The 26,112-nt window shown below is 35.9% G+C and overlaps 1 protein-coding gene and 1 long non-coding RNA gene across 2 annotated transcripts in view; one reads left to right on the forward strand and one right to left on the reverse strand.

Moving 5' to 3' along the window:
• LOC106873102 (rab-like protein 2A) overlaps window positions 1-26,112 on the reverse strand; it is a 143,569-nt gene that overhangs the window by 48,746 nt on the left and 68,711 nt on the right. The window contains exon 6 of the mRNA XM_014920330.3: window positions 4,040-4,137. Coding sequence (XP_014775816.1) covers window positions 4,040-4,137 — 98 coding nt within the window. The remainder of the gene's footprint in view (window positions 1-4,039; window positions 4,138-26,112) is intronic.
• Window positions 24,363-26,112, forward strand: part of LOC128250128 (uncharacterized) — a 51,547-nt gene continuing 49,797 nt past the window's right edge. Inside the window, exon 1 of the long non-coding RNA XR_008266251.2 lies at window positions 24,363-24,473. This is a non-coding gene — a long non-coding RNA (uncharacterized LOC128250128). The remainder of the gene's footprint in view (window positions 24,474-26,112) is intronic.

The following is a 26,112-nucleotide window of genomic DNA, read 5'->3' on the forward strand; positions in this document are numbered from 1 at the left end:
TAGATTTGAGATTTTGATGAGGTATTTGTTAATTTTTAGAATGATATTGTTGGGTAGGTGTGAGAAGCCAGATCTGGTTAGTTTGAACTTAAAACAGGTAGAATATTTTGGCCAGATATGGCTGGTTTAAATGCTAAAGGGTTAATACATTGGCCTCATTAGTCTCAGAGAACTTGCAAAGGCCTTGGGAACAGCTCTCTCCTCCAGAACAATTTAATAGAAAAAAAATTAGGTGATTGTTCCCAAATGTTTGTTAAATAAAAAGAAACTGTTTCTCACACAGACAGGAGTAAATTAGATTCACAATAAAATAGGGTTGGAAATATGCATAGCAACAACTTGCTGTGTAAGTAAAACTAATAAAAGGAGAGAATATGAGTAATAAGGAATTTTCTGTCTGAGAACTCTTTTCTCTTTTTTGCTAAGAAAAGAAGTTGGGATCATGTTGAGTAAATATTGATCTCTAGTGCCTCATCAATAATTTTTACATTGAACTGTGCTTGTAAACAACAATGGGCAATGCTCAATTTAAGGTTATTGTGATTTTTGAAAACAAAGAAAAAAAGAACCTTAAAGGTTGTACTTTATCTTCAGTATGAGTACATGAGTTAAGCAAATAACTTTAATTATGGACTAATATCTAAAAATATAGTCTCTTTTGTTGAAGACAGCAAATAATGACAGTCTCCTGATATAATACTTCTATTATCTTTAATGCAAATTGATTGAACTTGATCAAATAAATCAAGCCACTACTAGTATTGTATACCTCACTACCACTACTACTACTGTGGTGGTGGTGGTGGCGGTGGCAGTAGTAGTAGTAGTAGTAGTAGTAGTAAGACCAATACATTAATGCTAGTCAAGACTTGTTAATAATATCTCTTATTGATACTTCAATATTTCATTAAATATTTCTTAATCTTAGTCATTCTTCTATTCCCTAGGAATTTTCATACATCACTGTTTCTCCTGCCTTCAAAACAACAGCAGTAGTGTCAATGAGTAAATTAATTCTTCAATTGTATAAAAACCTCACCCAGAAAAACTTGTATTATTGAGACAAATTTAGAAATCATACTCATATATTTTAACAAAAGGGCTGAGAGAAAATATCTCAGGAGAATTCTGCATACTAAATACACATACAACAGTATCTCACAAAACATAATGTATAGGGATTGTAAAAAAAAAACTAAAACATGGGGAGGACAGGTGGAGGAGGCGATTGGGAGGGATGGCTTGAGAAGGGAGGACGCCCAAAACCAGGCAAGATGGCGAGACGGTGTGAGAGCGGTTGCTATGGCAGTGAGGTAGATCCGACCACCCCACTTAACAAGGACAAAACCCAGATTCAAACACTGGATGATGATGATGATGATGATGCTCTTTGGCCCATCTCTCTTTAATTGTTTTCATTTTATTTTGACAGACACTAGCAATGAGAAGCAGACATTCTCTCAGTGGCTATGGCTTCTGACACTTGTATTGCACATGCTTACTAGCGTGATGGCATAAAACTCAACATTTCTCACAAATTTTCATTTGGCTGGTATTATTTCTATTCATATTTGTATTGTTATTCATGGCTGATGGGTTATATAGTGTTGGCATTGTTTTACATTCATTCATTTTTGCCTTTGTGTTTGTGCTTCATTCTTGGTTAAGCAATTCTTCCAAAACAATTTATTTTTTATGCATAATCAAAAGAAGGAGGACATAAAATAAGCATTAGTTGTACTTACCAGTGGTCTGGTTTGTTAATTTGGCTTAGATATCTAGTGACATTATAGGACTTATTGTTTAACAGGAGGGCACTAGGCTTCACCATGTCATGAAGCCAGTACTTTTTTATTATCATCATCATTGCTATTATGTAAGACAGTAAGCTGGCAGAGACGTTAGTGCTGAAAAAATGCTTTGCAATATTTCTTCTTACTCATTACATTCAGAGTTCAAATTCCACCAAGGTCAACTTTACCTTACCTCCTTTCAGGGTAAATATAATAAGTAGTAGTTGAGCACTGGGGGCTATGAAACTGACTTGCCCCTACCCGCTAAAAAAAAATCCTGGCCTTGTGCCAAATTTTGAAACCATTGTTATTATTATTTGGTGAGCTGGCAAAATCATTAGCAAGTTGGGCAAAGTGCTTAGCAGTATTTCATTCATCCATATATTCAGAGTTCAAATTCCATTGAGATCAGTTTTGCCTTTCATCCTCTCAAGGTCAATAAAATAAGTACCAGTTGAGTACCAAAAAAAAAAGGTGAAGTTTCCTTCTCAACTCATGCCAACTCATAAGGCCAGTTTCTTGGTTTCCATGGCATATATATTCCCCACCTGGACAGGATGCTGGTCTATTGCAGGATTACTCATTTTTGCCCAGCTAAGTGGACCGGAGCAATGTGAAATGAAATGCTTTGCTCAAGAATACATATTGCCCAGTCCAGGAATCAAAACCACAATCTTACAATCATGAGTTCAACACTCTAACCAAACCACTAAGCCACATGCTTCCACACCAGTTGAGTACTGGGCTCGATGCAATCAACTTACCTCGAAATTGCTGGCCTTGTGCCAAAATTTGAAATCATTATCATTAACCTAGTGGTTAGGGTATTGCACTTATGATTGTGTGGTCACAGTTTCAGTTCCTAGACCAGGTGACGCGTTGTGTTCTTGAGAAAAACACTTCATCTTACATTGCTCGACAATAACTTTGCCACCTGACACGTAGTACACTGTACACCTGTTCAGGCAAAGTCGTTTTGATGGAGGGTGTGAGCTAATGTACACACACATTTGATCACTATAAACAAATCATTTGTACTGGTCATTCAGCAGAAGCTGAACACCCATACATCATCTTTGATGGGAGAGTCCATCATCATGATCATCATCATCATTATTATTATTATTATTATTATTATTATTATTATTATTATTATTATTATTATTATTATTATTGAGTGCGAGAGCAATATATGCCATCAAAGTGACACTAGAGTACAAATATACAAAGCCTAATATACCCATCATGACTACCTGTTTGATAAGGATACACCAGGCACATGCATCACGACCATATGTGTGCGACATGGTGATCTTATACCAAGATAAACAGTGCATGACCTTGCAGGTGAGATGCCAGTTAGAATTTTCCTCAGGTCAAGTAGTCCATCCCACTCAAAAGGTCCCTGAATAAGGTTTGTTTAAGGATGACGGACAAAATAACCATGTTGTAGGCTGGTATCATTGGAGACAGACTTGTTGGCCCAGTCAGGATGCCTGAAGAAATTAAAGTGACCACAGATGCCTACTGCAATCTCCTGAAGGAGGTCTTGGCTCCCTGGCTAGATGACATACTGCTGTCACTTCTAAGGAATCTCGTACTCATGCATGACAACGCTCCCTCCTACTCTGCTAGGACCACCCAAACATCCCTAGGGTCTTACAGCATACTAGGTAAAAGGTTGACGGTATGGCTGCCAGCATCTCTGGATCTCAACCCTATCGAAAATCTTTGGTCCATCATTAAACAAGATGTATATGCTGATGGGTGCTAATTTACGTCAAAAGATGTCTTATGGGTGACCATCAAAGCTGCAGCAGAAGCAGTCCAACCTGCTACTATTAAGAAATTGGCAGACTCCATAACTAATAAGGTTTTTGAAGTTATCCGTCAAAATGGTGCCCATATGGTTAAATAATTCATTATGTCAACAAATGTTATATAATATTATGGTTTTCTGTTAAATATTTACTCAATGTATGCTTAATATGTATCATTACCACTGCTTCACAACTGGTGTTGGTGTGTTTACATCCCCATAACTTAGCAGTTCAGCAAAAGAGACCGACAGAATAAGTACCAAGTTTGAGAAAGAAAATGAGTATTAGGGTCGATTCATTCAACTAAAATTTCTTCAAGGTGGTGCCCCAGCATGGCTGCAGTCTAACAAGTGAAACAGGTAAAAGATACAAGCTTACAAAAAAAAAAAGGGGGAAGAAAGAAAAGAAAAACTAAGGTATAAATACCTTCACTACATTTGTTCCATTGGCAGCAGATACAAAATAAAGTGGCATTTTATGTTTCTCAGGAAAGTTAAAACTTTTCTTTGTCATATTCATATCAGCTACAAAAAAGCAAAGAAAACTTCCTTAGCAATTAAACAGATATTTAAAATATTCAATATGATAGATAGTTAATCTGTTATACAATGTTCAGTGATTTAAAATTTGTTTCAGGCATAGCTGTGTGGTAAGAAGCTTTCTTCCCAACCACATGGTTCTGGGTTCAGTCCCTCAGTGTGGCACCTTGGGCAAGTGTCTTCTACTATAGCCCTGGACCAACCAAAGCCTTGCAAGTAGATTTTGTAGATGGAAACTGAAAGAAGCCTGTCTGTGTTTGTGTATGTGTATCTGTGCTTGTATTTGTCCCCTGCTACTGCTTTACAAATGGTGTTTGTTTATATCCCTATAATTTAGCAATTTGGCAATAGAATGAATACCGGGTTTAAAAAAGAAGCACTGGCGTCACTTTGTTAGACTAGGCCCTTCAAAGGAGTGCCCAATGACTGAAACAAATATTAAAAAAAAAGAAAAAAGTTAATATATTTCATATCATTATTTACAAATAGCAACCAATTTCACATCGTTAACTATTTAGGGGTTCTTAAAATCGATAATGGGCCAACTACAGGGGTTGGGCTATTATATGATAAAATGAGAGGCGTGCAAAAGTGTTAGGTTCAGGCAAAATGTAGTGGCATAATGAGGGTGGCTGATATCAGGGAAGGGGAGGAGACAGGAAGAGACAGAGACACAGGGAATGTGAGAGACAGACAGACAGGGACAGAGCGGGAGGGATAGAATGTGTTTACTGGAGGGAAGAGTGAATTTTAAAACTTTGTTCTTTCATTTCTTCCTATCACTTAACGCATATGCTTTAGTGAATTAACCATTGTATATTCAGTTACAACTTTTACAATACGTCCAACAACAGATGTTAAACGAGTGAACGGTAAAGTGTTTTTATATTTGTTTTCAAATTACCGTATTAAGACTTATTAAAACTTTACCAATGTGGCTGGCCAGGTTAGTTTGCCTTTTGGACATATTGTATCGGATATACAGGAACTAATGGCTAGAGTGTTTCCAAACCTGGAGATTCAATTTAAAGACCAAACCTGGCTGAGAACACATGCCATCTTAGTGCCAAAATATGTGGTAGCAAGTGATTTGAACATCAAACTCCTGGATCAGTTGCCTGCTGAGTGTTGCAGCTATAAGTCAATTGACTCTGTGCTCAACTCTGATGAAGCTATGAACTATCTCATTGAACTATTGAATAGCCTAGCACCAGCAGGCCTCACACCTCACAACTTGCACCCCAAGACTGACACATCAGTCATGCTTTTAAGAAACCTGGGCTCACCCAAGCTTTGCAATGGCACACAACTTACAATCAAGACTTTTAAAAGCAACCATTCTCACTGGCAAAGCAAGTGGTGAAGTTGTCTTCATATTACGAATTCTGCTAATTCCTTCTGACATGCCATTTGAGTTCAAGTGACTGCAATTTCCCGTACAACTGAGTTTTGCAATGACCATAAACAAGGCCCAGGGACAGTCTTTGGACATGGTAGGCCTAAACCTTGCAGAACCTGTTTTTTCCAATGGCCAACTGTATGTAGGATGCTCAAGAGTTGGCAATCCAAATCATTTGTTTATTTATGCTCCAGAGGGTAAGACCAAAAATGTATATCAAGTGGCTCTGCAAAATTGATAGTAATCAACCATCAATCATTTCATACTTACATATCGTCAATCCTCTCATCCTTCCAACCATCCACCAATTCCACTTTGATATTACCATACCAGTACAATCAATTAATTCTCTGATTCAACTGTATTACTTGCCAGTATTTGTAAATCTTTCCCATGTCACCATGTATTTCTAAATCTATTTGTAATTTAAATGTGAACTGAACAGGGAGTGGGATAGGACATGAAACAGTGTAATGGGAACGGGGACTGGAAATAACCCCTGGTTTTCTGGTATCTCAGATCAAGTCACTTGCTATGCAAGTACATCTCCGTAATTTTTTAAATCACTGTGGATAAATGCCAAACAATGACCTGCTCAGGCTCTCCAATATTTTAATTTCTAAACAGAAACAATTGGGAGCAGGGAGTGGGGTTACCAAAAATTCATAATTTCTCAAATTTTCTTTTTTATAGCATATAAATGTATTTTTTGGGGGAAAAAGTATTGAAAAACATTGATACATGCATGAGTGATAAAGAAACGAGGAGGGTTGTCATTGGATGTGCTAGAAACAACAGCCAAATCGCCCTTAAAACACTTTTCCCTCTGAAAATATTAACACTTTTTTTTATTTTCTTACCAAAAATGCTCTTTCCATGGTTTTGAAGTGCAAAAAAAAAAAAAAATAGGTCCAGAGTAGGATGATGAGGGAGAGGGGTGTAAAAAAAAGTTTTCAAAACATTTTTCATACAAAGATGCACCCCAACTTGAGTTCAAGTGACTGCAATTTCCCGTACAACTGAGTTTTGCAATGACCATAAACAAGGCCCAGGGACAGTCTTTGGACATGGTAGGCCTAAACCTTGCAGAACCTGTTTTTTCCAATGGCCAACTGTATGTAGGATGCTCAAGAGTTGGCAATCCAAATCATTTGTTTATTTATGCTCCAGAGGGTAAGACCAAAAATGTATATCAAGTGGCTCTGCAAAATTGATAGTAATCAACCATCAATCATTTCATACTTACATATCGTCAATCCTCTCATCCTTCCAACCATCCACCAATTCCACTTTGATATTACCATACCAGTACAATCAATTAATTCATGTGGTTTTAAAAAATGGGGAAAATCCCCGAAAAAATTTTACCCACAAATTTCTTTATAATTCTAATTTATGCCTTTTGAAAGGGATTTGTATAAATTTTCATTAAAACCTACCCATCTTCCTGAAAGTTATGAGGGTAAAAAGTCAGATCGTGTGAATTTTCTGAAAATCTTCTCTCCACCTCCTCGCAAAAATTCTTTCCCATAAATCCCTGTATACTCTGAAGCCACAACATCTAAGCGGTATTTGTAGAAAATTTGCTTAAAAAGTATCCATTTTTCTAGACATTATGAAGCAACAAAGTCCGGGGCATATACATCTGTAGTAATGCCCTTTTATTTATACGATTTTTTGCATTTCATGTTTATTCCATTCATTGTTTGCAATGTTCTCTCTCTCTCTCGCATACACACAGTGCAAAGCTTACAGATGAGCTGCAGAAATGAAATCTCTATGTTGCTTTGAGGGGAAAGTAAAACTTGACAAACTGCTTCTCCCTCTGTTGTTGGACTACTATGATGTTTGTTTAAAAAAAAGAGATTATGATTGTGATAAAATAATGAAAGCAATATTTATTAAGCAAGTGAGCACTATTATACAAAGAAATAATTCGACATAAAATACAAAAATTATTAGAAATGGGAATCAAATGTGAAAATATTATCAAGTGGCTAGCAGAAAACTGCCCAGAAATCAGTCTTTCTGCTTGTATATATAATTGAAAAGATTGGAGTCAACAAGAAGGGGTACAGTTGGACATTTATTTTTTAATCACTACAATTGTTTCCATGCAACATAGTTCTCCAGGTGTGCTGGTACTTGATTATGCAACTGTTTCCTTGCATTATGAGATCTAGTTGTGTTTCCTCAGGCGATATGTAAATATTGTCTCTAAGTTTCAAATCTTTGGCTTCAAGAACATCCTATCTGTCAGTTGTGGCCTGAATTTAGTAGTCTCTCAGCTTATCAGGGTGTGTTGTTGCTGAAGGGCCGTTAGCAAACTGCTTTGAATATGTAGATGTAGTGGGATGGTGATTCTGGTACCAGAATCCAATTTTTTCAATTATCTATTCATACATGATGAATGCCCAAATGCAAACCTGGAAGTACGTACCATACTACTACTGGATAGCACAGGGTAAATCTGAAGGTGGATGAGAATTATATTGTACTCTAATATGTTCTTCACAGAATATACCATAACTATATATATATATATATATGTATATATATATATATATATATATATATATATATATATATATATATATATATATATATATATATACATACATATATATACATACAATAGATTCAACATACATCTTAACATATAGATATATTGAACAATTTTATATTTTGTACACTAAAAGAAACACTATATAACATCTCGTTTTATTGCCCACTTATTCCTGGGAGAGTTGTGGAGGCAGAGTCCTCAAGCACACCTCTCATTAGGTCCTGTCAGAAGCAATCATCTTCAATATGTATATATATATATATATATATATATATATATATATATATATATATATATATATATATATATATATATATGCCAGTGCTCTCTGACTGGTTCCCATTCCAGTGGTATGTAAAAAGCACCATCTGAACATGGTCATTGCCAGTGCCCTCTGAGTGGATCCTGTGCTGGTGGCACATAAAAAGCACCCACTACACTCTCAGAGTGGTTGGCATTAGGAAGGGCATCCAGCTGTAGAAACATTGCTAGATCAGATTGGAGCCTGGTGCAGCCCACTGGCTTGCTAGACCTCAGTCACACCATCCAACCCATGCCAGCATGGAAAATGGACATTAAACGATGATGATGATGAGGAGGAGGATGATGACGACGATGATAATGATGATACATATATATATATCGAAGAAGGTAAAAATGAGAGAAAATAGAAAGCATCTGACAATGTGGAAAGTTTTATAAAACCTTTATATTTCAGGTACAAAGGCCCAATAGAACCTGAATAACTGGACATTTCTCAGACAGTTTTCCTCCTGAAGATGGGCCTTTGCACCTGAAATATAAAGGTTTTATAAAACTTTCCACATTGTCAGAAGCTTTCTATTTCCTCTCTTTTTTACCTTCTTCAATATTGCAATGCTTCAAGTGAACTACAATACTCTTATATATGCATAAAATGTAGCATCTGTGCTGGTGCCAAGTAAAAGCACCTGTGCTGGTGTCATGCAAAAAGCACCCAGTACACTCTGTAAAGCGGTTGGTATTAGGGCGGGCATCCAGGTGTTGAAACCTTGCCAAAACAGACACCTGCCAGTTCCTGTCAAACCATCAAACCCATGCCAGTATGGAAAATGGACATTAAATGATGACAATGATGATGAATACAACTTTCAACAAATTTAGCATGAACATAAGAATGGAAGTAAACTTCACAGCAGTAAATTTCCACAGCTTAATCTAAGTTCAAATCACAAGAACTGTTCAAGAAACTTACAAATAACCGATCATATGTATATGCCAAATTTAAGCACCCATCCACCTGTCATGAAACATGCACCCAAAAGCATCAGTAAGAGATTAATCATTGTACATGCCGGGGTTAGTCCACACACACATACATCTTTATTATCATCATTTATGTTTAGTTTCCATGTTGGCATGTGTTTGTCTGGCTGTTTTGACATCAGTCAGCCCACATTATTACATACACACATACACACACATATATTACTTGTTTCAATTGTGATACTGTGGCCATGCTGGGGCACCACTTTGAAGAATTTTTAGTTGAATGAATTGATCCTAGTACTTATTTGTCTTTTTAAGCCTGATACTTACTTTATTGGTCTCTATTGCCAAAGCACTAAATTACAAAAGCATAAACACACCAATATCAGTTGCCAAGTGGTTTGGAGGATAAACACAGACACAAACACACACACATATGTGACAGGTCTTTTTCAGTTTTCGTCTACCAAACCTACTGACAAAGCTTTGGTTGGCCCGAGGCTATAGTAGAAGACACATACCCACAGTGGAACTGAACCCAGAACCATGTGGTTGTGAAGCATTTATATATAGTGGGCACATGAATGTTGATTGACCATGGCTCAGATATAAGGACAAGCTGAAGAGTAACCTCTCAACAGTCAATATAGCAAAAACCTTTGAGAAAACAGCCTTGGATTGAACAAGGTCATTGCCAGTGCCCCCTGAGTGGCTCCTGTGCTGGTGGCACATAAGGACAATGGTATAAGAGGCTTTGTTTCAATCAGCATTAACAGGCTTAGGGGTGAAAGGCAAAGGAGGAAAGTGGTTGCAAATGCACCACCTGCAGTGACCCGTAATCCTCATACTTGCAACATTTGCCAGCTTTGAAATCATTGGCTGGACTCAAGTATCACATTCGACATAAGCATTATGACTAACAAAGAAAATGTAGGTTGTTAGATGCTCATACGTCAAACTGACAGGAGAGTCCGTCAAATAGATATCGTTTAGGCTGATCATTTCTTTACCCGCACTTGTTATTTAGGGTATTTCTTGTTGTCATTTGTAAGGTTGGGGTTATTAGTCAGGCATGTTGTGGCTTTGTTAGTATAGGAAGTTGTTTCTCTTGTGCTTTGTGCTTTCAGTAAAGGTTGTATGTTTATAAGCTTCTCTCTAAGTGTTTGTTGTTCTATAAGCAATTGCATTAGTATTCAGGGATTCTAAACTTCCTGTTTTGTGGAGGTAGAGTTTGCTTGGTGTCTGTTTATAAAATTTTTTCAAATTCTGTTCTAGATATATGCTAAAGTGGAGCTGATATAAAAGGTGTGAATATATTCATGTATAAAAATGGGAACAAAAATATAATATAATTTAATTAAAAGAAAGATAAAAGAAAAGGTTCATTCAGTTTGCTTGCATACAAATATACATTTTATGTGTGCGTATGTAAGTTTGTGTAGTTATATTAGAAAAAATTTTGTGAGGAATTCAGTTGGAGATAGGGAAACTTTTAGATAATTTCGAGAGTATTTTTTTAGTGTAAAAGTGTAAAGCTGTAAGAGTGATTTTTATTTTATTTTATGGAAGTGGTTTATGGTGTAGATGGATGGAGGGGAGTTGGAGAGATTTTACCAAGTTTAGCCATTAGTAAAGATTATTGGTTTAAAGTGCTTTAGTGTTTTGAAGATTTTGTGCTTGCATAAAAAGACTAGTTTGTACCTTTGGCCTTCACACTGTCAAAGCAAAAGGATTAAATCCAATAATACCAAAAGCAACAAAAAATACTATAACATCTTGTGCCTTCCTAACAAAAGAGAAACACATAGAGGATTATTTACTAAGTTCTACATGTATGAAAAAATTCTAATCAATAACATAACTCTAAACTTAATTAAAATCTTTTCTAAAACACCTTTTCTTTTTCATAATAACTAACCATAATAACCTAATTACTACCTTAATCAAACCCACATACCCAAAGATGATTTTAACTCAACAGAGATTATATTGAAGCAAGATTAACTCTAATGCATCACAGTCTGATGACGGCTTAACTCGCTGAATCTTCGAAGTCACTGTCAACAACATTCTTGTGCATAAATAATAAATTCGAACTCTACAAAAGTATAGAGTAACCTATCAGATTAATGTAAAATTGTTTTTATTATAACACAACATAAAAACAAACATTAATACATATCATATAAATATGTGTGTGTGTGTGTGTGTGTGTGTGTGTGTGTGCGTGTATAAATGAAACGAAAATGGAGGTTTACGATTGACACATTTTAATTTATTAACATGATATTATATTATCATTATAATATAATACTAGTTGGACCTGTGAAGACTTCACAGAAAACATAAAAAATGTAAGCGTCTGTAAATTGTGTGCTGGTGCCATGAGAAATGTTTCTATATTCTGACAGTAACAGAATATAAAAAGAAGTGTAAAACAGATAACTATAATCCAACCAAAATATCTCAGTTGTGCAAACCTAAACGGAATTACTATTTAACCTCAAAATACATTGTACATATTCAAAAAACCTTGTTGGTTTAGTGGTAAGGAACGTTCATCTGATATTCTTTTATTCTTTTACTTGTTTCAGTCATTTGATGGTGGCCATGCTAGAAATCGACCCCTGGACTTATTCCCTGTAAGCCTGGTGCTTATTTTATCAGTTCTTCTGCCAAACAGCTAAGTTACGGGAAACACAAACACACCAACAATAGTTGTCATATTATGGTGGTGGAGGGGACAAACCCATACACATAAATATATACATACATATATATATATATATATATATATATAACTATAATGGGGAATGCCGGTTTATGGGGTTACCCTGGGTTTCTTGCTCATAAAGGGTTTGTCCTTACGGTGTATCTTCGGACTCTTTTCAAACTCCAAACACGCTGACCCAAGAGCTCTTCAAATATGGAGTGGGAAAGGTAAACAATAGGTGATTACCTCCCCTAAACATTGGCTTTGCAAGCCTAGAACTTATTCTATCGGTCTCTTTGCCAAACCGCTAAGTTACGGGGATGTAAACACCCCAGCATCAGTTGTGAAGCAATGCTGGTTGGGACAAACACAGACCCACAAACACACACATACATATATGTGTGTGTGTGTGTGTTTACATACAATGGGCTTCTTTCAGTTTCCATCTACCAAATCCACTCACAAAGCTTTGGTCAGCCCAAAGCTATAGTAGAAGACACTTGCCCAAAGTGCCATGCAGTGGGACTGAACCTGGAACCATGTGGTTAGTAAGCAAGTTACTTACCACACAGCCACACCTGCGCCATAGAAAATCTCCCTCAATAGACTCCATTGAACACATGCAAGCATTGGAAAACTGGATGTTAACATGATGATGAATGATGATAGAGATATGTATGCATGTATGTATGTATGTATGTATGTATGTATGTATGTATGTGCATGTGTTTGAATGTGTGCATGCATGTATATATGTTTGTATGAGTGTAGACACACCACATAAACACACTGGTTTGTAGGATATACAGTAGATCAAAAACAGTCGGCTGTCCTGTAGTTTGTTGCTGTATTGTGCTTTTTATATAATTTTTTGAAGTGATTAAGTGACCTGAATAGTGTGGAATGTTTGTGCTTTTATGTATAATTATTTTATCACACCACAATTAACCTAAAAAAGATCCATTCCTTCCCAAGACAAGACGACACCTATTCACCTGCAAGCTAGCATGAGCTTCGCAGTTTTCTCACAAATAATAGGAATATGTCGAGTCATTTGAATAGGAGTGAAAATGACTAATGCAGTTAAATAAATATTATGAAAACATGTTTGAAAAAACATGGAATTTTTCTTGGAACGACAATTCTGGTTCCAAATCAGCAATCGTCTTCATGTAACATACATTTTTAGGTTTGTTTGCTTTCGACTAACCTGAACAATAAACAATACTTGTCATTGTGTCAAAAAAAGGACACTGCATATAGCTCAAGAAACTGTGGAGACCAAAACAGTTAACTCTTCCCCATCTTTTAGTTTTCAGCAAGCTAAGTGATATTCATCACTTTGCCATACATGTATATATATATATATATATATATATATATATATCACCACAGCAGAATTGATACTGGTGCTGGTGCCACATAAAAAGTATCCAGTACACTCTGTGGTGTGATTGGCATGAGGAAGGGCATCCAGCCATAGAAACCATGCCAGAAAAGAAGCCGGAGCTCAAGCTGTCCAACCCATGCCAGCATGGAAAACGGATGTTACATGATGATGATGAAGATGTACGTATGTATGAGCAGTGCATGCCATCAAAGTGACACTGGGGTAAATGCCTGTATGTATGTATGTATGTATGTATGTATGTATATTCATTTTCTATAGTTGTAAGCCCTTCCTGTTGCCAACTCCCACTTGTTTCTAAGCAAGGTAATATTTCCCCACGATCAGACATCTTTTGTTCACAGATTATTGGAAATGTATGTATGTATGTATGTATGTATGTATGTATGTACTGGGTACTTTTTATGTGGCACCAGCACTGGTATCAATTCTGCTGTGATGATATATATATATATGTGTGTGTGTGTGTATATGGCAAAGTGATGAATGTCACTTAGCTTGCTGAAAACTAAAAGATGAGGAAGAGTTAACTGCTTTGGTCTCCACAGTTTCTTGAGCTATAAGCAGTGTCCACTCTTTGACACAATGACAAGTATTGTATATTGTTCAGGTTAGTTGAAAGCAAACAAACCTACTAAAAATTTATGTTACATGATACATGAAGTCAATTGCTGATTTGAAACCAGAGTTGTTGTTCCAAGAAGAATTCCATGTTTTTTCAAACATGCTTTCATAAAACTTATTTAACTGCATTAGTCATTTACATTCCTATCCAAATTACTCGACATATTCCTACTACTTGTGGGAAAACTGTGAAGGGCGGATGAGCTCATGTGTAGTCAATGGCGATCCAACATTATATGTACATAGGTGTGTAGGTGCATGTACGTATGTGTATATATATTTATATATATTTTTATATATCATTTTATATATTTTTATAAATCTTTTTTTACATATTTTTTTATATATTTATATGTCTTTTATATATTTATATATATATTTATATATCTTTTATTTATTTTATTTATATTATTAATCTTGAATTTATTTATCTTTTTTATTTAAAAAGAATAACATTATTAAATTGTAAAAATTTCAAATTTTATATCTTTTTTTTTATGTGTACATATATTTTTCGGGGGGAGGGGGTAGATGAGGCTCATCAGCCATGGTGAAGGCAACTCTTCTAGGAAAAGGACACTGACATAAAACCAGGTCAATAATGACAATCCTTTAATCAGCTGCACTATCAAAGCCATGACTGTTGATGGGAGAAGACTGGGCTCCTGTTTTGAAACAAAGCTGTCATTAGGACAACCAGTATAGGAGAATAAAACTCTGAATTCAAATTGACTTACCACTGCTGACTTGCAGTCTCCTTTTGAGGAAAAGCCTAGAAGGTACTCCAATATAAAATCTGCAGTCAACTTAGTACTAGTCATCTTGCTTTGCTTGTCACTGGAATCTACTATTTTGACCCAGAGAGTGGCAATAGTGTTGTACAAGCATTTGTCACTGAAATCAAATGAAGTACAGATGTACCCCAACAAACCACCATCATCATACAACCATCACTTTTCAAAAGTCCGATGACGATAGAGATGTGGCAACATATGCAGACTTGACCAGTTGGAAGCATACAGTTACAAATTTGCACATAAGGTGGCAGGGTTCTTATCTTAACATCGCTAACATGTTTTCATGGACAGGGACTGTTTTCGGTGGAGGATCCTGTGTCTGAGCAGCCCTTTTAAGGATAACATTGCTCACCTGGATATACTGGGAAGATGCTACAAAAGGTGTACTAAATATTGTCTGTCCTTTCTTTGCTGGTTAGTTTACTGTGGCTAACAGTAGTTCATTTTAGCAGGAATGAACAAAGAATTGATATAAACAATGATAACAAGTATGCAAGGAATAAGGTTTCTCTTAACCTGGCCTGTTGGAATGTGAGGACTCTTTTAGATCGAGTAGATAAGCCAGAAAGAAGGACAGCTCTAGTAACTAAGGAGCTAATGTGTCAATGTTGATATTGCAGCTCTTTCTGAAACAAGATGTTCAGATGAAGATCATCGTCGAAAGAGCGGCAGGTTTCACATTATTCTGGGTTGGGAAGCCGAACAGAGAGAAAAGGGAAGGTGGTGTTAGGTTTGCAATTAGAAGTGATTTGCTAAAGGACCTAGAACAACCACAAAGCATAAATAAACACATAATGAAACTCTGGATCCCTCTTTCTTGTGGACGCTTTGTAATTATTTTCTCTATTTATGCTTCTCCACTTTCAGCTAGTGAGGAAAATATCCATGCATTTTATGAGGAGCTTAGAAGAAGTATTCTGTCAATCCCTTTGAATGAGAAGTTGGCTGTGCTTAGTGACTTTAATGCATATGCTGGGAGAGACTATGGTGCTTGGAATGTACTCGGGTGTTACAGAATAGGAAAGATGAAAAACAATGGGTTGCATCTTCTACAAATGTACTCTGAGCTAGGGTTGGTTGTTGGGAATACTTTCTTTCATCATAAGTTGAAGCATAAAAGTTACCTGGATTCGCCCAAGATCAAAGTAAGGTCACATGATTTACGTTGTATGGAAAATTGATGTAAATGGTGAAGACAATAATAACGATGATTTTTATATATATATAAAATCATCGTTATCATTGTCTACACACACATATATAGGCACAGGCGTCTTTGTGTGGTAAAAAGCTTGCTTCCCAGCCACATGGTTCCAGGTTCAGTCCCATGCCATGGCACCTTGGCCAAGTTTCTTCTACAATAGCATCAGCCTTGTGAGAGGATTTTCTAGACAGAAACTGAAAGAAGCCCATTGTGTGTGTGTGTGTGTGTGTTTGTCCCCACCATCAATGCTTGACAACTGGTGCTGGTGTGTTTACATCCCTGTAATTTAGCAGTTTGGCAATAAAGGCTGATAGAATAAGTACTAGTCTTAAGATATAAGTTCTCAGATCAATTTGTTCAAGTTAAAACCCTTCAAGGTAGTGCTCTAGCATGACCGCAGTCAAATGACTGAAACAAGTAAAAGAATAAAAGAATGTATGTATCTCACAATAGCTAGATCATGGGTTCAATTCTTGAACCAGGCAGCATGTTGTGTTCTTCAGCGAGGCACTTTATTTCATGTCGCCTGAGTCCACTCAGCTGTAAATAGGTAACCCTGCCACAGACAAGCTTCCTGTCCAGGGGAATGCTGGCCTGCTCGCCTAGCCAGCAGGGTAGCATTATTTGAAAGCAGGCCATCTGTTATGGCCACTGGAACTACTAGATCACATGATTTCACCCTGCTTGAGCACCTCCATGACAGATATCTGGTAGCAACATAACAGCCAAATCTCCCTGTCAACAATATATAGAATTTCAATGATTATTTAGGTACTGATGTCACAAATAGCCAGTGGGTTTATTAAACAATAATTAATAGCGACAGAAGCAATACTGATACAAAAAGCAATCATTATTGCCAACTTAATGCGGATGTTGTGTTAGAACACAGAATACTGTGTTATTTAGCATGAGAGAATCCCTCATAAGGAATTGTGGTGCATAAAAGCAACTCTTGTTTATATCGCTGACAGATGAGAATCATCTGCTACAGCTGCCAAAAGAGCCAGATCATGTGATTTCACCTTGCTTAAGCATCTTCAAATGCAGATATCCAGTAGTGACATAATAGCTGAATATCTCTGTCAATGATATACAGAGTATTTGTGTTTGTGATTGCGTATATATATATATATATACAGGGTGTGGTGAATAAACTGTTGTCTAAATTACGCAAAAATGAAAATAACACTGACATCTCATTTTAACAGATATACTCTTTTACTTGACTGCGGCTATACTGGAGCACCGCCTATAGTCAAGCAAATCAACCCCAGGACTTATTCTTTGCAAGCCCAGTACTTATTCTATTGGTCTCTTTTGCCAAACCACTAAGTTACGGGAACGTAAATCAGTTGTCAAGAGATGTTGGGAGGACAAACATAGACACACAAACATATACACACACACACATACACACACACACACACACACACACACACACACACACACACACACATATATATATACGATGGGCTTCTTTTAGTTTCCGTCTACCAAATCCACTCACAAGGCTTTGGTCGGCCCGAGGCTATAGTAGAAGACACTTGCCCAAGGTGCCACGCAGGGGGACTGAACCCAGAACCACCTCCAGGCACTTGATGTAGGCCTCTATGTTGAGTCTGAGGCCATGGGGGCAGATGAATGGAGGCATAATGTCACCATCACTAGTGATCACTCTAAACACCATGATGTTGACTGGATGTTTTATTTTTATCACTCTTCGTACATGTCCTCAGATTGACACCCAAACACTATGAAATGTTCATATTGGAACTTCCAGCACAAATACCAAGCAGTACAACATATTATTTCCAAATTTCTGGCTGAGTGAATTGTGCCGTGGGGCTGTTTTTCTCACAGACAGAGTCCAACTGACCCTACTATACTGTGTAAGTGACAAAATCGGAAACAAACAATGCACATGCATGAAATTAAAAATATAAAATGGTGACAATTTACCCATCAAATCCTGTATATATATATGATATATATGTAGGGATAAATTATCCAGCCGGTTACTGTATACTAGGACTCGGTTATAATCTGGATTCAGGCTAATCGCATTGAGTAGTAAGGCACACCTAGGATTACTTAGGGTGCAGAATCCCACCGTAATTCATCCAATGGGTAAATCTTGAGTTCACTTCACTGAATTAGGAATAATTTCAGGAGTGCAAATCCAAGACAACTACAATAAAGTTTAAGACTGAGAGTCCAGAAGTTTACTTCCCAACCAGATGATTTGGGGTTTAGCTCCACTTTACCTTGGGCAAATATCATCTACTCAGCCCTAGGTTGACCAGTCTTGTAAGTGAACCTAGTAGACAGAAACTGAAAGAAGCCCATAATGTGTGCATGTGGGCGTACACATGTGCATGCGTATGTGCATACATGTGTGTGTTTGTGAATTTGTTTACAACTGCACTCTATGAAAGTTGCCCCCTACAAGTAACTTGAAATCTCAATTGTCCTAGTAAAGACACAAATACAAAGATACAAATTCACCTCTTATAGAATAATTAATTTGTTTTTCCTGACCATCTACATTTATCCTATTTTTTAACATCTTATGTATTACAATTTTATTAATGACAAATTTTCTTCACCATTAATTACTAAAAGTTAAAAATTGCAACAATTTCAAGCATTGCTGTTGTCACTTCTATTAATGTGAAATTTTGTTTGTCTGTCCATCCAGGACCCCTATGTCTCTGTTTACATTTGCTCTACATAAACATATTTACCTTTTTGGAATTAGGATGATCCCAGGATTGAAAATCTGCCCTTTATTTGGTTCTTGAACATCCAGCACTGGGATCAGGTCTGGATGAGGATTTGTTATATGCTAACAGCTGATAATTCAAATTTTAAAAGAATCCCAAAAATTTGTGATCTTATAAGTTTTTCATTTAAACTGAATTTAAAGTAATACCAAAACTTGTGAATTTAAAAAATATTTATAGATGCATGAGTGGCTGTGTGGTGAGTGGCTTGCTTACCAACCACATGGTTCTGGGTTCATTCCCACTGCGTGGCACCTTGGGCAGGTGTTTTCTACTATAGCCTCGAGCCAACCAAAGTCTTGTGAGTCGATTTGGTAGACAGAAACTGAAGGAAGCCTGTCGTATATATGTATATATATGTATGTATGTGTGTGTATATGTTTGTATGTCTGTTTGTCCCCCCAACATTGCTTGACAACCGATGGTGGGGTGTTTGTATCCCCATGACTTAGCGGTTCAGCAAAGGAGACCGATAAAATAAGTACTAGGCTTACAAAGAATAAGTCCTCGGGTCGATTTGCTCGACTAAAGGTGGTGCTCCAGCATGGCCACAGTCAAATGACTGAAACAAGTAAAAGAGAGTAAAAGAGAGAAAAGAGAGTTCAGTTCATTTAAGACTAGATTCAAGTTAGAGTGAGTGGTTTCATGTTCATGAAGTTTCAAAGTGCCATGGAGTTTGTGAATTGAAACATTCAGAAGAAAATATTGAAGAACTCCAACTGTAGAAGAGTTGATTACCAAGGTTTTCCCAAACATTGGCCATCATTTTCAAGATATTGATTGGCTTTGTGAAAGAGCCATACTTGCACCAAAGAATGAAACCGTCTGGGTTGTCAATTAAAAACTTAATGCAATCAATCAACACTGAAGAAAAAAATTATCTCTCAATTGATATTGTTGTAGACCCCAATGACGCTGTGAATTATCCTGCTGAGTTTAACTCTTTGGATCCTCCTGGAATGCCTTCTCACAAACTGACATTGAAGAAAGGAGTTCCAATCATGCTTTTGAAAAATTTGGATCCTCTAAATTGGGCAAAGTAACGAGATTGATTGTCAGGCAAATGCACCCACATCTTTTGGAAGCAACAATCCTCACTGGACAGGGAAAGGGAGAAAATATGTTTATTCCAAGAATTCCACTGATTCCAGCAAACAAGCCCTTTGAATTCAAGAGACTTCAAATACCAGAAAGAGTTAGTTTTGCAATGTCAATTAACAAGTGTCAAGGACAATCCCTGAAAATTGTTGGACTTCACCTCATGCAGCAGTGCTTTTCCCATGGTCAGCTCTGTGTTGGTTGTTCCAGAGTTGGAAATGACAACAACCTCTTCATGCCCACATCAAATGGTAAAACCAAGAATGTTGTTTACCCTGCTGCTTTACAGTGATCTCCACATGTCACAATGATACAAAATTCTCCAAATGTGATATTCTGTGATAGAAATCTGAGATGGTGGGATACTAATAAATGCTTTATTATTATTGCACTTTTTAGTTTTGGACTGCAGGCCCAATTATCCCTCTGTATAAGCCAGCTTAAAAGTCCACAAGGAGTGTGTGTGTGTGTGTGTGTGTGTGTGTGTGTGTGTGCATACACACACACATATATATGCATACACACACACACAGTGATGAAGGAGAGAGAACTGCATTGCACCAAATATAAAAATACACATTGAAAATTATTACAAAGGATTTCAATTCAAGTACACTACCTCATGCATACACCAACCACAAGTACAATATCTCCTGTTATTGTGTCCTTGCTAGCAATCAATATTTACATACCAGTTGCTAGGAATGTGTTCAATATGTAAATTAGTCTATCTAATAGTGTTACACTGCTAAACTTAATGCATATTTAAGCAATGCATTCATGTATAGTTGGTGGGTTGGGTGTGGTGCTGATGAGAGAGCAAGAACTCTTGAAATATGCATATACACCCACTACCTACTTTTTTTTATTATCAATTCCATTGTTTACATAGACGTATTCATATACAAAACATTATAACTTTCAGTGCTGGCTCTGAACTCTACAATAAATTTGTAGAGGTAAACTTAAAAATAAGAACATTGCACTGCTAACACAAAAGACACAATATTAACTTGTAAACCTTTAATAAACTTGGTACTATAGTATGGTTGCAAAATAAAATATTGTATCCTTAATAACAATTAATATTTAGGTACCAGTTACCAGGAATGTGTTCAATATGTAAGTTGATTTATCCAATAGTGTTACACTGCTAAACTTAGTGGATATTTAAGCAATGCATTTGTGGATAGTTGGTGGGTTGGATGTGTTGTTGTTGAAAGAGCAATAACTCTTGAAATATGCATATACACCTATTAATTATTTTTCTATCTTCGATCACATTGCTTACATAGACTATCACCTGCTACACTAACCAACATCTCTGATACTGAGTAATTTGTCCAACTCATTTGCATTTCATCTCCCTTTTAAATTACATGATACAACCAACAGAATGTTGCTCATTCTTGCCTAGTTGCTGCATGATATTTGTACGTCACTGGTCATGATTCTCTGTTATATTTCATTACACAGTCTGCCATTTCCACATGGAAAAAATCTATATCAATTCAATAACACAGTTTAAACTTCTAACACCTTCATATCCTAACATATCATATCACCAGCTTTATCCCAAACAGTCATGTTTGTATCAAAAATCTATACACTACTAGTTACAGCAAGAAAAATTCTTTGGTTGGCAAAATTAGCCCATCTGGTACAATGAAACTTGATTTGTTGTTGTCTATATAAACTATGTGTTTATTTGAGAATTAATTTGTAAATTCTTGCTTCACTATAGTCACTAGTCTATTGAATAAAGAGAGATGGGGGAGGGGAGAGAGAGAGAGAGAGAGAGAGAGAGAGAGAGAGCATATTCAGTTTCTCAAAATATTATATTTATATAGAGGGGAATCAGTTCTTAAACATGAAGTAACTATTCCTCATTCCTTTCACCAAATTTGAAAGTAAACTCCTTTAATACAACAACAATAATCAAGAAAGCTAGAATGATATTAAAGACTGACATTCCATTATAGTTTAGTTAGCAACGCCTTACATAAACATTCTAGCTAATGCATTATCAGTAAAAAATGAATTATTCAAAATCAACACAGTTTACATATAAGCTACATTAATCCAGTTATGCCAAGTGTTGACTGATTTAAAACATTTTGGTGCCTAAGCAAAGGTACAAAGTCCAGTTAAAGGTGACAAAAAGAAGTTAGCCAAATCATGATATTCAACACAGTCTGTTGATATAAAAGATATAAAGCCATGAAGATATAAAAGTTTTAATTAAAAGGAGAATATTTTCATCACCTCCTTATTCAGTAAATAGTTTCACCTTCTTAATTTCTCCTACAAAAAGGGGAAATTTACCTAAAAATGGTATAAGTTTAATTTATTCCTGGTATGAAATTAAATAACTTATCACAATTTTAATCCTAATATTGGTTTCAGATTTAGGCACAAGGCCAGCAAGTTTCAAGGAGGAGCCAAGTCGATTAAACTGACCCTCAGTGCAACTAGTACTTATTTTATTGACCCTAAAAGAAAGAAGGTCAAAGTCAATTCAAACGGAATTTGAACTCACAATGTAAAGACAGACAAACTGCCGCTAAGCATTTTGCCTGGCATGCTAATGATTCTGCCAGCTCACCACTTTGATTTTAATCCTAATATTGGCACCAACCAATGGTAACAATTGTTAAATTCTTAAGGAAAACTATAATTTGTCATCTCCGTCATTTTCATCATTCAAGATGATTCTTCTTTAGATATTTTTTTATTCTTTTATTTTTTTCAGTCTTTAGACTGGGGCCATGCTAGGGCACTGCCTGGAAGAGTTTTAGTCAAATGAATTGACCCTAGTACTCATTTTTTAAACCTGGTACTTATTTTATCAGTCTTTTTTGCTAAGCTGCTAAGGAACATAGACAAGCCAACATCAGATGTCAAGCAGTGGCGATGAACATACATACATAACCACACACACACACACACAAACACACACAACAAACTTCTTTCAGTCTCTGTCAACCAAATCCACTAGCAAGGCTTTGGTTGGCCTGAGGTTATAGCAGAAGACACTTGCACAAAGAGCCACACACTGGGACTGAACCCAGAACCACATGGATGGGAAGCAAACTTCTTACCACACTGCCATACCTGCACCTTCACACAGCCACACCTGCACCTTCACACAGCCATGCCTGCACCTTCACAGTCATGACTGCACCTTCACACAGCCATTCCTGCACCTTCACACAGCCATTCCTGCACCTATGACTAATAGTTTTATAAAGGTGTGATTTAATTATTGGTAATGATTACTAAAAGAATATCTTTAGATCACCATACTTGGGTCAAATTTATTCTGTTATAATGTTTGTTATAGAAGCAAGAATACGTACAACAGTTCTTTATAGTATATTCATTCTTAGAATTTCTCTGATGGTTTCGAATATAGACACAAGGCCAGCAATTTTTTTATTATTTTAAGGGGAGCAGGTAAGCCAATACCATAAATAGCTGAACTTAAATTGACTGGTACTTAACTTTATCAACCCTGAAGGATGAAAGGCAAAGCTGATCTCAGCAGGATTTGAACTCAGAACACTAAGAGCTGAGAAAAACTGCTTCATGGATTATAAAACAAAAATCTAATACTGAGTAGGAAACTAAAATTATATAAGTTTATTATGAGTTGTATAAAAAAAAAATAACCTCACAAATCGTAAAAAAAAGGCAATTGGTGTCAGAAAGAAGACTTTAACAGTCTTACACACAGAGGCAGAGAAAGGAGTTAAGATTTACTTATGAAAGCAGAATGATGACATGTAGGTAGTTAACCATTCAACTCTCATATCACTAAAAATAAAAAAATAATGTAGAACAAATAAGAACATCTAAATATGTTTAAATAAAGTAATTCTAATTGAAGAAGAAGCAACAAAGGAGTGACAATGTTTCTTATTTAAATTTAATAAGAAAAAAAAGAGTTTTTCCACACCAAAATTACATAAAATGCATTTAAATATTGTGCTTTAAAATGGCTAAAAATACATTTCTTACAATTTTGTTTTATAAATATAGGGGGATTATACACCTTCAAATTATAATCTCAATGCTAAAAAAAAAAAAATTGAGTAAGAGACTGGAAAACAACAAACAGTTTTACATATACTAAAAATAACAGAAAAAATGTCAGAAAACATCTATTATCAGCTAGCAACTATTTAGTATGTTCATTTAAATGAGGCGTAGTAAATAGTTTTGTCCTGAATGGAATGCTTTAAGTAATACGCCAGAAAGGAATGCAAAAACAAATACATTACAGGTAAGACACTGTTGTGAATATTCAGGTCAAAACTTGAATATTTGGTTTTGTCAATAAAAGAACTTTTGAAAAGACTAAGTCTGAACAACATGTCTCAGTCTTTTGAAAGTAAGCTATGAAAGACATCAACAGTTAAAGTTCATGCAAACTTTAGAATACAAAAACAGAAAAGGGTTTTGAAAGAAAAATGCAGGTATTTCAATAAAAATATATTAGCTGTATGTATTATTAGATTATATATATATATATATATATATATATATATATATATATATATATATATATATATATGTATATATATATATATATATATATACACACACACACACACACACAACATATATATATATATATATATATATATATATATATATATATATATATATTTACACATACATATGTATGTATGTGTGATGTATGTAGATATGTTTGTATATATGTATGCATGCATATAATATGAGATGTTATTGTGCAGGGAGTGTTTACTTGGTATTAAGCAAACTTCCCCTCTATAATAATATAAGTACAAATATTACATTGTATAATAACACATAAAGCTATATGCTTTTATTTCAAATAACTATTTTTTTCTTTCATGCCTTCTTTAATAATCTATTCCTTTATAGTTAACACACACACAAAAGCCAGTTGATTTTGAATTCATATGTACTGGTTTAGAAAATATATAAGTAAATGGCCAGAATCAGAGATCCCAAGTGATGTATAGTTAAGGGAAGAAAAAGAAAACACTGAATATATTGTCTGTCACACATTTTAATACCTTTCTCTGGCCCTGGCTGCCTTTAGTAAAGACCACTCTACTGCAAGCATTCAGACCAAGTTCTCCTCCCACTATACATGGAGAATACAAAAAGAGTTAGGAGCACTCTTTTACCTCCTTCGACTAAGCCACAAAGAAAAAAGAAAGTGCAGATCATTACAAGTATAATAAAGTAGCACAACTATGGTATGCATGGTTCACATTGTTTCAAATCGATTATTAGAAGTGTACAGAGGAATAGTTTGAGCCTGACATACAAAACCTCTATATAATGTAATGTGTTTATGATTGTCATCATTGTTTGAACATCCACTTCTCCATGTTTGCATGGGTCACATGGAACTTATTGAGGTAGCTTCACCTATTTCCAAGCAAGGTAATATTTCCCCATAACCAGACATGTTTTCACAGACTACTGGAAATGATTGACACTGTTTCTATGACGGTGAAACTCAATTACATCTATCACAAGATGACACGAACATATACATATATCGCTACATAAAAAGCACTGGTGATGGTGCTATGTAAAAAGTACCCAATACATTCTGTAAAGTGGTAGGTATTAGGAAAGGCATCCAGCAGTAGAAACCAAGCTGAAACAGACTATGGAACCTAATGTGGCCCCTAGCCTTGCCAGTTTCTGTCATGCCATCCAACCCATGCCATTATGGAGAACAGACATTAAATGTTGATGATGATGATGATGATACATATATATGTTGTTGTATTTCAGGATGGTAATCAAATAAACACATGCACTATATATTCATTCTTCACTCGTTTATTACTGTTCTTATTTTAACTCATGTCCATATTCTCAAAATCTTTCGTCACACATCTTTGACCTCTTCAGCAACACTTCCATCCTTGTGTGTGCTCCTGCTCCATTTAGTCCATTCTGTTCTCCTATGATGTGTATCCCTATATACAAATGCATTTGCATCTGTATTTGCATGTGTGTGGTGTGTGTGTGTGTGTGTGTGTGTGTGTGTGTGTGTGTGTGTGTGTGTGTGTACATGTGCATTTCCATGTCTAATGTTTCACATGT

The sequence above is a fragment of the Octopus bimaculoides genome, chromosome 19, assembly GCF_046866305.1.
Source record: "Octopus bimaculoides isolate indiv1 chromosome 19, ASM4686630v1, whole genome shotgun sequence".
NCBI lineage: Eukaryota > Metazoa > Mollusca > Cephalopoda > Octopoda > Octopodidae > Octopus > Octopus bimaculoides.